At 52.8% G+C, this 17114-nt stretch overlaps 2 protein-coding genes across 2 annotated transcripts; both read left to right on the top strand.

Annotated features, from left to right (window-relative positions):
• Window positions 1-715: 715 nt before the first annotated feature.
• On the top strand, window positions 716-12601 carry DSM5745_06535 (uncharacterized protein; the record flags this gene model as incomplete). Its single annotated transcript, XM_026748551.1, has 3 exons — window positions 716-1168; window positions 1235-12472; window positions 12557-12601. 3 exons carry the CDS (start codon window positions 716-718, stop codon window positions 12599-12601), a joined length of 11736 nt encoding a protein of 3911 aa, XP_026602855.1.
• A 584-nt stretch (window positions 12602-13185) lies between these two features.
• Window positions 13186-15143, top strand: DSM5745_06534 (cytochrome P450; the record flags this gene model as incomplete). The annotated part of the gene is made up of 7 exons (XM_026748550.1): window positions 13186-13480; window positions 13535-13598; window positions 13652-13913; window positions 13964-14078; window positions 14155-14246; window positions 14299-14628; window positions 14697-15143. The coding sequence occupies 7 exons, from the start codon at window positions 13186-13188 to the stop codon at window positions 15141-15143; spliced, it is 1605 nt and encodes a 534-aa protein (XP_026602854.1).
• Window positions 15144-17114: the final 1971 nt, after the last annotated feature.

Raw genomic sequence — 17114 nt, 5'->3', positions numbered from 1 at the left:
GTGTCCATAGACATGTACCGAACTGCTATTCCAAATAGTTAATCAAGCTAGCATAGCCTTACTAGTATTACCATGGATTTGCTAGGTTCCTTAAAAGTAACACACATTTTATACCTAGTTCCACCATGTTTTTTTTAGCGCCAGCAGATCACCTGCGTGTTTGCTGCGGGTTAGGTATGTACCTACCTACCCTCTGTCAGATCTGATCGATTGGTGAGCATAAGCATACGGAGTATCAAGGCCAATGACGAAGGTTCCTAGGCTGGGGTCCGGATCATCGGAACTTTACTTATCCGCCGAGGGCCCCCGAGCAGTTGCTTTTCTGTAAGCTGAGCTCACTCCCATCCTCGATCTCCATGTCGATCACATCAAGGATCACCCATTCTACTACCTTGACCTTCAAGGTGATCGAGAAAGCTGACGAACCTTGATCTCCAATGTGATCAAGGATCCTGTCCAGCCGTTGTTCGAGGACTGGGTCCGGACTTTCCTCAGCCGGTCACCGTGTGAACTGCGAAGATGGAAGAAGCAAGAGGCCTTCAAATGGGTAAGCGTGCGGTATGGGTGCGACAGGCGGGCAGAGCTTGCCCGATATGAGTCGCAGCAAGAATGCGCGAGATGCAACACAAAGGTATATATACCAGAAAACACCGAGTATCAAAACATTGATGGTGAACATCTCCAGTTTTTTATACCTTCTTGATTGCCCCACGTTATGACGGTCCGTGATAACACTAGCTTGGTGGCCTCGAACAGGGAGGAGGTTCAATGTCTGGTTCCTAGCTTGGGAGACAGTGGAAACACCAAAGACGAACGCGAAATCGTCGAGTTGGATGCCGTTACGGCATCACACCTCGAGCACTGTTCCTCTGTGTATAATGCCTCCCAAGACATGGTTCTTATGGCAGTATGGGCACTGGTCCTCCGTAAGTATACCGGAGGTGATCAGCAACGATTTGCTGTCTTTGCAGAGGGACCGGGAAAATCTGAGGGCGTGATATATCAAGCTCTTCTCGATGGCCAGATGGATTTCAAGGCATTGGCACAGAGCGGCAGCTGGCAAGTATTGCCGTATGACGGAAAGGATTCGTCCATCAACACGGCTTTGTTTCTGAGCGCCGATCAGGGCTCCCGGGCAGGACTCGAGGACGAACTTCCTTCAGTCAAGGTGAGTGTCGGCAACCCCAGGCTGACTGCTTCACATTAGCTGACGATACTTCTGTTCATCGTGTAGCGGCTTGATCTCGCCCTTGTGTTTAACCGGGCGCACCAACGAAGAACCCTTACCTTGCACGTGGACCTGAAAAGCTGGTCAAGAACGTCGGCTAGAGCCCTAGCAAGCGCCATCACACAAGGCATCTTCAGTGCCATCATCGCACCAGAGCCCAAAATCCGAGACGTTGATCTATTTTCACCGTCACACCAAGAGCAATTGGCATCATGGCAGGGTCTCCCGCTGACGAATCCTGATCGCTCATTCCTTTTCGAATACGTGGTTTCCCAGGCCCAACAGCATCCTGCCGATGTTGCCGTCGATGCTTGGGATGGGCAATTCACCTACCAGGAACTCGACGATGTAGCGTACACTCTGGCCACCGAACTCCAGGCCCACGGCGTGAGATCCGGGGTCTTTGTCCCAGTTTGCTTTGACAAGACCCGCTGGGCAATCTCTGCACTGCTCGCAATCAACAGAGCTGGCGGAGCATTTGTGCCTTGTGATCCCTCTCACCCGATGCAGCGCCGGAAGGAAATCATCCAGAGAGTGAAAGCATCCGTGGTTCTCACAGACTCGGGCCAGGCGCATCTTTTTGATGAGTTTCCAGGACTCACGGTCATAGTTGTTCCCCGTGCACCTCCGAGTCTTTCCACTTTTTTCTCACCAAGGGCTTATCATAAGCCCGACCTACCCGAAGCGCCAGCATATGCTCTTTTCACGTCTGGTAGTACTGGCAAACCAAAAGCTTGCGAAATCTCGCATATTGCTTTTGCTAGCATCTCAAGACACAGTGCCGCACTGCACCTCAACTCAAATACCCGCGTCCTCCAATTCGCCTCTTATGCGTTTGGGATGTCAATCATTGAGATCTTTTGTACACTGTGCGTCGGCGGTACAGTCTGCATACCATCCGCAGGTCAGCGTTTGAACTCTCTAGCTGCTACTATGACGGAAATGAAGATCAATTGGGCCCTCATGACACCCACAGTGCTCGGCTCACTGCACCCTTGCAATCTACCCTACTTGCGACACCTCCTCATCGCAGGCGAGGCGCTTGGTGTGTCTCAACTCAAGACATGGGCTCATTCGGTATCCCTTTACCAGGCATACGGCTTTACCGAGTGGACCGGCATCTTTGCTGTCTCAGAACGAATATCATCACTTGACAAAAGCAAAACCATTGGAACGCCAGTGGATGGACGTGCCTGGCTAGTCGACCCAGATGATTCCGCCAAGCTGGCCCCGATCGGTGCCCTCGGAGAGCTGGCAATTACCGGCCCTGGGCTCGCCACTGGTTATTATGGAGACGCAGAACGCACCAACAGGGCTTTTTTCTCCCATCTTCCGTGGCTCATAGATTGGGAGGGAATTGATCCATCTTGTAAGGTGTACACCACCGGCGACATCATGCGGTACAATCCCGATGGATCGCTTTCATATATCGAGCGCAAAGACCACCAAGTCAAGATCCGCGGGATGAGGGTGGAGCTGGGCGAGGTGGAATGCGAACTGCTAGAATCATTACCTTCAGTGAAACGCGTCGTTGCCATGGTTTTGAAGCCTCATGGGGTTGCCCAGGGACAAATACTGGTGGCCTTCCTGCTTTTCTCCCAGGATACTCCGTCCTTGGAGATCCGAGCAGTTGGAAAGGATACAGGCATTCAAGCTCTGACGTTGGAACCAAACGGCCTTCAAGCCGTGACTGAGAGCAAACAGCGCTTGCAGGAGCGTTTGCCTGACTACATGGTGCCGCAGTTTCTGCTGCCCGTCATCGATCTGCCGACGACAGTCACCGGCAAGATCGACCGACAGAGATTAGGCTCTGTTGCGAACCAATGGACAATCGAAGAACTGCACCAATGGACAGGACTGCACCGAACAGAGCATCGATCACCAAGGACGCCGAGTGAACAGATTCTGTGCGCCAAAGTGTGCGAGTTACTAGGTATTGACAAGTGTAGTATGCTGGACAGCTTTTTTGAGCTCGGAGGAGACTCTGTGGCCGCCATGAAGCTGGTTGGAATCCTGCGCGGCAACGGTGCCTCGATAACCGTTGCTACTGTTTTTCGCAAACCTGTACTGGCAGATCTAGCAAAGACCATGGTTTTTGAAAGCAAAGCCGCAGTGACGAGCGGAACACCTTTTGCATTACTGCAGTCAGGTTCAGTTTCCCATGCTGAAATAATTAGGGAATCTGCAGAGCAGAGTGGCCTGCTTGATAACCAAATTATTGATGCATATCCTTGCACCCCGTTGCAGGAGGGACTTTGTGCGCTCTCGGTCCGTGATCCCCGCGCGTACAAAGCCAGAGTTATATTCGAATTGGCCCCTGGGGTGGATCCGGGCGCAGTGAGAGGGGCCTGGGAGCGGGTCGTCCGTATGAATGACATCCTGCGTACACGATTCATTGCGGCTTCAACCCATGGCACAATCCAAGCCGTTACAAGCGAAGCCTTTCAGTGGGATTACGCTGACGATGCTGAGCGTTACCAGGCGGAAGTTGAAGAAGAGCCCATGGGCATTGGAAGCAGATTAGTGCGGGCTTGTCTCGTTACGACATCTAACCAGCGGCATACGTTCATTTTGACCCTCCATCACGGGTTGTGTGATCGATGGTCCATTCGGCTGCTCCTAGAGCAGATGGAGGCACTCATTGCCGGCCGGGCAGCGGGGTCCGAGAGACGTTTTCGGCCATTTATTCACCACATCATCGACGCAAAACCAGTATTTCGGGAGTTCTGGATGGACCAGTTCGAAAACCTCAATGCAATTGCATTTCCTGAGCTTCCGCATGTAGACTACACCCCGAACGTCGACAATGTCAAAACGTACGACTTACAGCTACCTAATCATTTATCCAATGGCCGCATCACTATGGCATCGCGTATCAGACTGGCTTGGGCGGTTGTTCTTGCACAAAACACAAGCAAGGACGACGTTGTCTTTGGCTCGACGATTACCGGACGATCAGCCGATATCCCCGGTATTGAGGAGCTGTCTGGGCCAACAATCGCCACCGTCCCATTGCGCGTCAAACTCAACCCAAATGACTCTGTGGAGGCCGCGCTTTGTGCTTTGCAGGAACAGCTGACCGACATCATTCCGTTTGAGCAGGCTGGACTGCAGAATATTCAGGGTTACGGTGTCCAGGCAGCCTCAGCATGTGCGTTTCAGAGCCACCTCACTATTCAGCCTGTTTACGGAAAGCCACCGAGCTTTTCCGTGACTTACCAAGACGGTGCAGCTTCTATGGGAGGATTCCACACATACGCCCTCGCGTTGGAGTGCTGGCTCGCCGAGGATGAAGGTCCTATGCGGGTCACGGTTTCATTCGACTCGACGGTTCTAAACCTCGCTCGTGTCGACCGTCTGATAGACCATTTGGAATCCCTCCTTTGGTTAATAGTGGAAGACTCGGGTCGAAACCTATCAGAGATTATGCGTATCGGTTCCGGTGATATCCAGAAAATGATGGAATGGAATTCAACTGTTCCTGAAAAGCCAAAGATAACCGTACACCAGGTGTTTCAGGAGCGGATGCTTGAGGCTCCTCAAAACCTCGCTATCTGTGCGTCAGATGGACAGCTCACCTATGGAGAACTTTACCAGAGGTCTGGTCAACTAGCGAATGAGCTCATTGCTCGGGAAGCACGCCCAGGTATGATGATCCCTATTTACATCGAGAAAAGCTATCTTGCTGTTATCGCCATGCTAGCTGTCATAAGGGCGGGAGCCAGTATCGTTCTACTGGATCCTTCATACCCCTTGGAACGGGTCAGAGCAATCGTTTCACAATCAAACTCGCACTTGGTAATCTGTTCGAGAAAATACGCCGCGACTAATATCTCCGAGGCGGTTCGGCCGCTCGTCGTTGAGTCATCTTCAGGCATTTGGAGCAAGAGCTCTGACACGAACGCTCTGCCTGCGGTTCCGTCCGAAAGCGTCCTTTATCTAATATTCACCTCGGGATCCACTGGTGAGCCAAAGGGCGTGGTGAATGACCATGGATCCTTCATTGCGTCCGCCCAGGGCTACACACCTGTAGTCAAGATATCGAGGGGCTCCCGCGTGCTGCAATTCTCGTCCTTTGCGTTTGACGCTTGCTTCATTGAGATATTTGCCACATTAATGGCTGGTGGTTGCGTCTGTGTCCCGTCCGACGAGCAGCGTCTGGACGACATTCCTTCTGTTATCAACCGGATGCAAGTCACTCATGCCGTCATTCCGCCTTCCTTTTCGCGGGTACTCAAGTCACACGAATTGCCGTCGCTGAAGGCAGTCTGGCTGGTTGGTGAGCCTGTGTTTGAATCGGATGTTAACGATTGGATCGACCGGGTTCGCGTACTCAATGGCTATGGCCCTGCAGAGTGTGCGGTTGTGACTACGGTGCAGCACTACAATCCGGAAACGAGCTATCACCCGCAAGATATAGGGAATCCGTGCGGCTGTGTGCTCTGGGTGTGCGATACCCGAGACTACGAAAAGCTTGTCCCGGTCGGAGTCACAGGCGAGCTGTATATTGAGGGGCCTATCATTGGCGGTGGCTACCTCGGTGATTCTGTCAAGACAGCAGCAGCTTTCCTTGAGCCTCCTAAATGGCTGCAGGTGTTGCGTAACGGCAAATGCTCCAGGGTGTACAAGACCGGCGACCTTGTTCGCTTTACGGAAGATGGTCGGCTACGGATTCTGGGACGCATAGGAGATCAGTTCAAGCTGAGAGGACAACGGATAGACCCTGCGAACGTGGAATATCGTTTGCTTCAGGATTTCCAGGGCACAGTTGCAGTGGGTGCAGCTATTGCGGCGCCAAAGGGGGCCGAGGAACACCCAATGCTGGTGGGATTTGTTCTGGAGCACCAGACAAACCAGCCGTATCCCGCTACTCCTGTCAATCTTTTTGTTCCTCCGACCCAAGGTTTTAGACAGCGAAGTGCCGTCGCTCGCGCGAAACTGCAAGAGAGGCTACCCTCCTTCATGGTCCCGTCATTGATCATCCCAGTCTATTCAATACCACGCAATGCATCAGGCAAGCTGGACCGCAGGCGTTTACAACAAGAGATCACGTCCAGGACACGAGAAGAGCTTATGCAGTACGAGATGTCCGGTGATGGCTACCTGGATGCGACCACCGATACAGAACGCGAACTGCAAGCCATATGGGCGCGCGTGCTACAACTACCACTCAATACTGTTGGAGTCAATCAAAGCTTTTTCAGTCTTGGGGGAGACTCAATCACGGCCATGCTTGTGGTCGCCGAAGCGCGAGCGTCTCAACTTCGCATAAGCATCACGGTTGATGATATGTTCCGGCTGCGGAATATCCAAAAACTTTCACTACGGGCAGAGCAGAACAATGCTGATTTTATCCCCAAAAGGAGCAATGATGAGTTTGATACACCCTTCGATCTGTCCTCCATTCAACGACTCTTTTTTGATACAAACCCCGATGGGCAGAATCGGTTCAGCCATAACCTGTTCCTACGCCTTAAGCGACCCATTAGTTGTGAACGACTCAACACGGCACTTGAAAAGGTTGTGGCTGCGCATCCCATGCTGAGAGCACGATTTCAAAAGGTCAGTGAGGGTCTGTGGCAGCAGGTCATACCGAGTCAAATCGAGGAATCCTTTCGATGTCGGTCACACTCCTGCTCGGACAAGTCCATGGTTGAGGCGCACATCAACGACAGCCAGGGCGCACTTGATATCGTCTCAGGTCCTTTATTCTCTGCTGATATTTTTGAGGTCAATGGCGATCAGTTCGTCTTTCTTCTCGCCCATCACCTCGCGGTGGACATGATCTCTTGGACAGCTATACTGCCCGACCTCGAGACCGCCATAGAGGGCAACGATCTCCCAGCGCCAACGTCAACTTCTTTCCAGTATTGGTCCAAGCTTCTTGCAAGTCGGGGCGGCGAACACCTCCCTAAGCCGGACGACCGGGCTTTATCGCAGGATACGATATCGTTTTGGGGCATTTCCGAGGGATTGAACACACTGGCGCAAACCCAAGAGATCGTGGTAACGCTTGATGTTAAATTAACGGAGGCGATACTAGGTGACGCCAACAAGCCCCTCGGAACAAAGCCTAATGAACTTCTCCTTGCTGCTCTTTTATTTGCATTCACGGAAGCATTTCCTACACGCCCGGTGCCAACCGTCAACTTAGAAGGTCATGGACGGGAGCCCTGGACCCCAGAGGTTGACCTCACCCAGACTGTGGGATGGTTTACCACATTGGCCCCGATCACTGTCGACTTATGTGCTGGACTCGACGTGTTTCAAGCTGTGCGAATGGTGAAAGACTGCAGGCGCAAGCTTTCAAAGAACGGACTAGATGCATTCACCACCCGGTATCATAGCAAAATCAATGACAATTTAGCAGGACCTGGAGCTATGGAAGTCGTTTTCAACTATGGCGGGCGGTTTCACCAGCAGCTCAACCGGCAGGGAAGCATTTTTGAGATTGAGTCACTGCGGGAGCGAAGCATCTTTGACGCAGCTGGTGAATTCAGGAGGTGGTCCCTGGTCGACATCAACAGCTTTGTGGAGGATGAAAGGCTCACGCTTACTTTTACTGTCCCGAAGGGCTGTAGCCGTGACCAAGTTCTTGACCCATGGATCTCGATTTTCCAGAACACCTTGAGGACTGTGGCAACCGAGTTCAGCGGGCTTACCAGATCTTACACCCTGACTGACTTTCCCTTGTTGGAACTGGACTATCCCCGCCTGGACCTTCTGCAGTCGTCCTTGTCCTCCGCGCAAATCAATCTGGAAGATGTTGAGACTATCTACCCGTGCGCGCCAGTTCAGCGGGGAATACTACTCAGTCAGGCCAGGAACCCCAATCATTACCACATTGCAGTCACCTGGGAAGTCATGACATTGGATGGCACTAGTGTGCTGCTTGAGCGGGTGGAAGAGTCGCTGAATCGAGTTATTGCCCGCCACGACTGTTTCCGAACATGTTTCATTGAAACGACCTCCGAGCACGGGGTCTACGACCAAATGGTTTTGAAAACCGTTCAAGCAGATATTCCTGTCACGTACAGCCAATATGAGGGTCTACAGGCGCTAGCTGATGCAGACCGGCACTTCCAGCTCTCCCCCCAGTATCCGAGTCGGTTTGCTATTGTTGTTTCTGAGGACCACCGAGTCTATGTGCGGATTGACATCTCCCACGCATTGACGGATGCGACTTCACTCGAATTAATTGCCAAGAGCATATCCTTCGCTTATACCGGCCAGCAAGATCTATCTCCAGCCCCGGAGTATGGGGGCTATGTCGAGTTCCTTGCCAAGCAGGATAAGGAAGGTAGTCGGGCCTTCTGGGAGGACTATCTGAGAGACTGCGATGCATGCCTATTTCCATCTCTCACCGACTGCCCAGAGGGTCACGTAGATCGCAATCGCGACTTTACCATTGATATACCCCAGATGGAGGAGGTCCATGTGTACTGCAGGGAGTATGACGTGACGGCTGTCAATGTGTTTTGCCTTGCGTGGGGCTTGGTCTTGCGATCCTACGTTGGTACAGATAGTGTTTGTTTTGGGTACCTGAGCTCAGGCCGAGAGCTGCCTTTCGATGGGGCAGACACCGTCTGTGGTCCTCTCATCAACATGATGACAATGCGAGTGGCATTTGATGAGCCTGGGCTTTCGATTGGAGAGTTGGTTCGACGATTCCACGACGACCACGTGTCTTGCTTGGTGCATCAGACCTTCTCGCTCGCTGAAGAACTTCACCAAACAGGTAGCAAAGATGTCGGAGGGCTCTTCAATACGGCACTTTCCGTTCAGCGGGTTTTACCCAAACAGCGAGGCTCAAGCGGGATAGTGCTCGAACTTGTTGAACGTGACGGTCCATCCGAGTATGCTATTGCGTTGAACATCGAGATGGAAGAAGCTCGTACAGTTGTCCATCTCCGACACTGGCTATCCTGTGTCTCTGAGGACCATGCATCTCTCATAGCTTCCTCGTTTGCTCACGCCGTGGGCCAGATTGTTACCAATGATCACCTCACTCCTCCCCAAATCGGTATGATATCCCCAGACCATGAGGCCCTGCTATGGAAGTGGAACGAACATATACCATCTACGCCAGTTCTCAGCATTCAGGACGCTTTTCGCAAGCGTGTCTATGAGCAGCCTCAGGCGGTGGCGGTTTGCACTTCTTCTACCAACCTCTCGTACAAGGAGTTAGACGCACTGTCCGATGCGTTAGCCTACCATCTGGTTCAAAGCGGAATTGCACAGAATCAATTCGTACCACTTTGCTTCGAGAAGAGCCTTTGGACTGTGGTTGCTTTAATGGCAGTCATCAAGGCTGGAAGTGCATTTGTCCTCCTTGACGCAACTCATCCGGACCAGAGACTGCAGACGGTGTGCGAGGATCTGGGGGGCTCAATGATTTTAGCGTCCCCCCAGCAGCACGACCGCTGCGCACAGTTTGCAAAGACGGTAATCCAGCTTGGAGGTGAAGATGACCCCTGGGATCATCTCATTTCGGCGAAGCATCTCCCACTTACCTGCGTCAGTCCAGATAGCCCTCTCTGTGCAGTCTTTACATCGGGCTCGACAGGAAAGCCGAAAGGTGCTATCCTGACGCACGGCTCAGTTTCTGCTATGATCGAGGCAGCCACACCTCTATGGGAGGTAACTCGCTCGGCAAGGTTCCTCCAGTTCGCTTCCTACGCCTTCGACGCGAGTGTGTTTGAGATGCTTCTGGCCCTCGTGAATGGCGCAACATCTTGTATATTGTCTGAGGTGGAGCGCCGGGACATTCTCTCCGAGAGCATGGCGCAATTGCGCGTGTCTCATTGCTTCATGACGCCCTCGGTGGCACGTATGGTCAACCCTGAAATGCTACCACATCTCAAGGTTCTTGGCTGCGGCGGAGAACCAATGACTCAACTGGATATCCAGCGCTGGGCGGGCCATGTGCGCCTTCTGAACGGATATGGCCCTGCGGAATGCAGTATTGAGGCGACTATCCAGCCATCGGTTGATTCTTCCTCTCGTCCAGATAACATCGGACGTGCCGCGGGTTGCGCGGCATGGGTGGTGGATCCGAATGACCCTGAGCATCTAGCCCCCATAGGAGCTATCGGCGAGTTATTGGTTGAGGGCCCAATTGTTGGGAAGGGCTACCTTAACAATACCCAAGCTACCGAAGCCGCGTTTCTTCAACCGCCGTCTTGGTTGAGGTGTATGCGGAAGCGTCTGGATCCAAATACCAGGCTATACCGCACAGGAGATCTCGTGCGCTATCGCCCGAACGGACAGCTTTGCATTGTTGGACGGAAGGATTCGCAAATCAAAGTACGCGGTCAGCGCATTGAGCTCGGCGAGGTTGAATTCCAAGTGCACAGTGTTTTTGAAGGCGTGAAGCAGGTAGCTGTTGAGCTGGCAGACAATGGAACGGGAGAGGGGCCGGCCTTATATGCGTTCGTCAGCTTCGAAATCGAGCATGGATCGAACGATGCCGACCCTTTTCCCATGCCCAGCGAACAGTTTCGGGCCTTGGCTGCCGCCGCCAGTGGCCAGCTGTTTGACCGTCTCCCAACGTACATGGTGCCCAGTTACTTTATTCCACTGCAGACAATGCCGTTGAACCCCTCGGGGAAGGCAAATCGTAAGCGCCTCCGAGCTTTCCTGGGTACTTTGACGGCGGAGCAGCGGCGCTTGTATCGCCCCTTTGCTCCGAACGGAGATGACGTAGCCTCACCAGACGCCCGCCTTTTGCAGGGGATCTGGGTGGAGGTTTTGGGGTTGGAACCGTCGACGATTGGAAGCGAGGCCCATTTCTTTCAGTTAGGAGGGGATTCTGTCATCGCCATGAAAGTCGCAGCGTCGGCTCGAAGAAACGGCCTCGACATATCTGTGGCAGACATCTTCGCCCAGCCTAAATTATCCGACCTGGCTCGGGCGGGTCGATCGAAAGAGATTCAACGCTTTGAGCCAGTACCGTTTTCATTATGTCCCCTGGAGGACACCAAACTACTATGCGCGGTCCTCCGTTCCCGGGGAACCATTCCCCCAGGAGCAGGCGTTGTCGATATCCTCCCTGCGTCGGCTGGCCAGGCCTTCTTTTTGGAGCGACCGACCCTTCACCACTTCACTTTCGATATCGAAGGAGAACTAGATATCGTCGGCCTCCATGATGCGTGCGCGCTTGTTTACTCCCAGTTCGATATCCTCCGGACCGTGTTCATCAGCCACCGGGGACAGATCCTCCAAATCATTCTAGACAATTTGCAAGTTCCCTTCTATCATGTTGCGTTGGATGAAAAGCCAGGCAAGGTAAACGAGCGTTTCCGCCACGCTGACTATGAAGATATTCGACCGCTGGGCACTCTGCAATTTGCCTTTGTCGTCTTCTCAAATCCCAATACCTTGCAGCATCAGCTCGTCTTCAGAATATCCCATGCGCAATGGGATGGTCTCTCTGTTGGCCGGCTATTCAGCAGCGTTGCGGATGCCTACCATGGGCGAGCCGTCTCTGCTACCACGCCGCTCTCCAGTGTCATTTACTACCGCGCGGCACGCGATCGCTCTTCGTCTCTGGCATTCTGGAGGGACTATCTACAAGGTTCTACAGTTACAAGTATCTTCGAGACCCCTGGCAGCGCTGTAGACTTCGCTCAAGGCACCACAATATGGGAGAACAGGAACCTGCAGCCTTCACCGAATCCTCCCAAGGGCTTTACAATGGCCACGGTCGTGAAGGCCGCCTGGGCGCTCACTCTCGCCGAGGATCAGAACGCCCTCGATCTAGTCTTTGGCCAGACCGTCAACGCCCGAAGCTCGCCAATCGAAAATATCGACAAAGTGCTCGGCTGCTGTCTCAACTTCATCCCTGTGCGAGTCACAATCCAACCAGACTGGACTGCCAAAACCCTCCTCAGCCATGTCCAGACACAGCATCGGAAAACAGCGGCACACGATGACATTGAGCTCGACGAAATTACAGACAGCTGTACCGACTGGGCCCCCGGGTCCCATCTGAGCACCATTGTCCAGCACCAAAACATCCCACTCGACCATGTGATGCCTCTGAAGGGTCTACAGACCAAGTTCGCACTACATGGACTGTTCAGGCCCACACACGAGCTGTTTATCTTTACCGAGCCATACGAGGCCTTCTTGAGTGTGCAGTTGTGTGTCAACCCTAATGTGATGAGCTTGGATAGGTCGAAGGCATTGCACGCTAAGCTGGCTGAGAGGATCGTGGCGATTTGTGAGAGGCCGGATGATCTGGTAACTTCCTGGGTTTAGTTATAGCATCTGTATTTATCTTTTTTACTACTGCGCTTCTGGATATGACAACTATTATGACCTCAGGTTCAAGATGCCGCCTCTCACATGGATGTAGCGGTCCCAGAGTAACCAACTTTGTAGAACCAACTTTGGAGAGCCATGCGGACTGACTTGACTCGCCAATGGCTTGAACACATACCCAAAAAAAGGAAAGGTAGATTTCCTGCAAACAACGCATTGGATTGGGATAATGTTCCAAGACAAGGAGGGCAACAATACGGTACAACTTGGGATGATGACGCAACTCAGTCTCACAGCCTGGATAATGCGCTGATATCCAACATGTCCGTGTACCAGCACTCTTGATCCTTGTTTTCTTTTCTTTTTTTTTTTTTACTTATTCTCTTTTTGCTCGGCCATCTCGAGATGCTATTCTCTCTCCTGTACGACACGGAACCTTATTGTGGGATGTTGTTCATTGGAGGAGCTCTGGCATCCTCCTCTCATCCATTCCGAGTCATCCGACATGACTTCCCCCATTGCTTCCTCAAATTGATGTTGTTCATTGGAGGAGCTCTGCCATCTTTCTCTCATCCATTCCGAGTCATCCGACATGACTTCTCCCACTGCTTCCTCAAATTTGAGGGCAGCCATCCCCACCCATCTGCCCGGTCTGGTCATTCAGAGAGCCCATGGCCTTTCAACCTGGCGAAATGGCTTCAGCGATTCCAGAACACCCACACAGCGGCGGGGAGCACACACTTGCATTTGCTGGAGTCCAGTCTCTGGATTTCCTTTCTCCTCATATGATTCCCGTTGCATCCATTGTCTTCATTGCCCTTGTCGTCGCGGTAATCCACCTGGCCATCAGTCGACTCCTGTTCCACCCGTTGGCGAACGTCCCTGGTCCGGCATTGGCGGCTCTGAGCACCTGGTATGAGTTCTACCACGATGTTATCCGCAACGGGCGTTACGTCAAACGCGTTGAGTCAATGCATGAAGAATATAGTATGGCATTTCTGGCACTCCTTTGATCCCGCACTAACTCAGAACTACAACTAGAGTCGCCCGTCGTCCGTGTAGGCCCGAATCTGGTCCATGTCAACGACCCAGAAGTGTTCAAGAAGTAAGTTGGTCGGGCATATCCAACAGAGATACGCCCACTAACGCTCTTGCTAGGGTCTTCGCAATCGCCTCTCCATTCCTCAAGCCCAAGTTCTTCTATTCCTCCGCCGGCCTGCCCAAAGCTATCGGCGCAATGACCGACCCGAAGAAACACCATGTTCGCCGATCCATTCTGGGTCCGCGTTTCTCGCCCAAGGCGATTGCCTCATACACAGATAGTTTGGTGAAACAGGTCATGCTCTGTGCGGAGAGTATGGCGTGCAGGGCTCGTTTGGGCGCTGTCATTGAAATGCCGCGGTACACTCGGGCTGTGACGGTGAGGCCCGGCGGTTTGAGGTTTTCTTCGTTCTCTCATGTAGCGCACAGGTTGATGTGATTTCCGAGTTCACATTTGGACGTTCGTTCGGGATGATCAACGACTCGCCCGAGGAGCCGCCGCTGCTCCGTGATCTCTCGACCTTCACAAAGCAGTTTCATCTCTGTGAGTAGCGATGTTCTGTCGTCTCTGGCTACTGGGAACGTATGCTTTTGGTACTGATCTTAGCGCTTGTGCGTAGGCAAGCATCTCCCCATCTACCGCTGGATTCTCGGCCGAGTCCCTGAGTCTCTCGCCTACAAGATGATGCCGGGGTACTACCAAATGCTCGAGGTAGACAATCGCACCGGGCTATACGTGGTATATTGGTGCTGACGCCTGCCAGAAAGTAACTGCATCTGTCAAGGAGCTCGTTGCCGAACACAACGCCGGCAAGCGTCAGCCAGCCAAGCCAGGCGAGGGCACCGTAATCGACCTCCTCCTGACACCGCGCCCGGAGAAGAATCACGATCTGCCCGGTCCAGGTGTCTTGGTTGATGAAGGATGTGCCTTCATCGTCGGTGGTAGCGACACGACGGGGTACACGATGGAAGGCGCCACGTATCTCCTTCTCTCCCACCCACAGGCCCTGCAACGCCTGCGTACTGATTTGGAAGACGCTCTACCCTCGATCCAGCACTTTGACCTCCAACGTATCCTAAACCTGCCGTTCCTGGTATGTCTTTCCAAATCCGCTTCATCTTCGACACAAAACACAAGCTAACTCGCCGAATCTGCTCCAAGACGGCCGTGATCAAGGAAACCCTCCGCCTCTATACCCCAACGCCCCCTCTCATTCCGCGCACTGTGCCCCCCAATGGAATCACCGTGGACGGTCACTTCATTCCAGGCGGCACAATCATCTCCGTATCCCTCTACTTGATCCACCATAATCCGGCACTCTTCTCCGACCCGAAATCCTTCAGGCCGGAACGCTGGCTGGGAAGCGAGGGGAAGGAGCTGGAGCAGTACTACGTTCCCTTCTCGAGGGGGACCCGTTCTTGCATCGGGATGAACCTCGCATACCACGAGATTTATACTTTCCTGGCGATTCTATTCTCGCGGTTTGAGATGGAGACAGTCGATACGGGGGAGGCCGAGATGGAGTGGTTTGATAACATGTTGGCGAGGCGGATGGGACCTGTCAAGATCCGCCTGTTGAAGGATCGGTGGAGCGGCGAGGTGTTTTAGATCACGACTCTGTCTTTAGAGAGTATCATGAGTATTACTATGCACATGCTACATTATGTTGAGTTCTCTGTTCTCTGTACAGGCAGGCCCGTGGCCCGCCCAGTGGATGCAGCACGTCGGAACTTCAAAGATGACCGAGGGCTTCATCAGGCCGGGGTCCGGCAATAGGTATGCCAGACGCTCAAAACACGCGATCCTCTAGCCAGATGGGTTGTTTTGCTTACGGTCCTGGCGACTCTCATGGCCCCAGATGACTCGAGTCCTGGACTGATCAGGGTTTGGCCTTGATGTTTTATCCCATGCCTGGTCAATTCGGGGCCCGCTTCCACCTGTAGGGGAGATTGCCGAATGTACCTGAAAAATAGAGTACTTCATGCGTCTTTGCATATCTTGCCTTCGTATTCGTAGGTATGTCGTAAGGTCAACCCGAAGGTTCCGGACATAACCTCAAGTATTTCAAATCAGACCCGGTTGCTCCGGAGCTCACTCACTCATGGAGTACGGAGCCAAGGGTACATAAATCAAATTCTGTATAGTAGTTGTTGCTTTTGTCCGCCCGGCTCGTGTTGAGACTGGGTCATGCCAGCCCGGCTCGTCGTTACGGTTGGGCTAATGTCAGTCCTCGATTCAATTTTCCATGTATCAATGTACTCATTGTGCCATAGATGAACTCACTCTTGCTTTCTTGGCTCGCAGTGAGACACGATCCAGCGGAGTTATTCAACATCCGGCTGTGTCGACACGTTGTACAGACCTTTTCGTCGAAGATTTCCAAGGTGATCCAATCCATCTGCAAGCGAGTAGCCTTGCGTCTAGTGTACCCAAGGGCCAAGGCAAGGATGCCTCACACAACTATAAAGTGCATCCGGCCAATTGCTAGTTCCAAAGTCTTACCTCCAGCCTCTCACTGCTCATCATGCATCATACCGGTAAGCATGATTGTTCAACTGCGCGCACATTCAGAGCAGAGCACTAACCCAGCCTCGTTAGCCATTGCCGTAACCAAGACACGCGAACCCCAAGGTACATACAAAGTGCACCAGATCGAACCGCAGGCGTGTCCATCGCTCGCCTCGTTCGCGCAGAGCAAGAACCGAAGCCCTGTTGAGGTGGACATCGATGGGCTATTCCATGTATAGTCTTCCTTCCCTACCAACGCACCCTCTTAGCACTGCCCGGGACCCCTCATTCTAACCCATCCCATCAGATCAATGGCTCGATCGACACTCAAACCTCCGAGATGATCATCGGGGTCCAGGTTGGCGGCTGCGACCTGGGTGGGTTCCACGGCATGGCAAACCAGGCTCTGCAGATTACGCTGCACTTGAGCTTCGTGGAGGGCACTATCAAGCTCGAGCTCAATGCGTTTGATGAGTTGTGGGTCCATGTTGACACGGGGAATGTCGGGACGCAGAATTCGAAGTCCTTTGCTGATTTCAACTGCAAGAGGTCGGAGCAGGTGCAGAAGCTACCAGGGCTCCCCTGCGAGCCATGGCTTTAGTCTTCTTTCTGTAGGGTAGTTTCGCTAAACCCAATAATGAGGCAGGTGCTGTTAGAAATCCAGCTGCATCACGTCCTCTGCGATTGGAGAGTACGGAGTCTCACCTTCCATCAACTGCATGTGCCCCCAGTCCAATCCGGCACCGTTCTCTCTCTCCTCGGGAAGAACTGATTTGAAAGAAGAATATCCAGTACATAATTAGACCACTCACCAGCGCCTTTCCCTAAAACAAATTTGAGGCTGGCAGCTGGGGTGAGTAATGAGCTCTACAATTGGCCTTTTTGCCCCGATTAACCTTCTTGACAAACAGCCCTTCCACTTAGCTTTTGTCGAGATAGGCGTGGGCCAAGGTATTTTTCAGGCGCTTAATCAGCGCTCCCACACCTTGCTGGAGCTTGCAAAGAAGACTGGCCTGGCACTAGAGTTGCTCGGTAAGACTCCCTTGTTCTCCTGATCACCTATCCTTCATC

This window comes from Aspergillus mulundensis, assembly GCF_003369625.1.
Source record: "Aspergillus mulundensis strain DSM 5745 chromosome Unknown scaffold_6, whole genome shotgun sequence".
Taxonomy (NCBI): domain Eukaryota; kingdom Fungi; phylum Ascomycota; class Eurotiomycetes; order Eurotiales; family Aspergillaceae; genus Aspergillus; species Aspergillus mulundensis.
The sequence above is the reverse complement of the archived record's forward strand: the minus strand, read 5'-3'. Positions and strand labels throughout refer to the sequence as shown.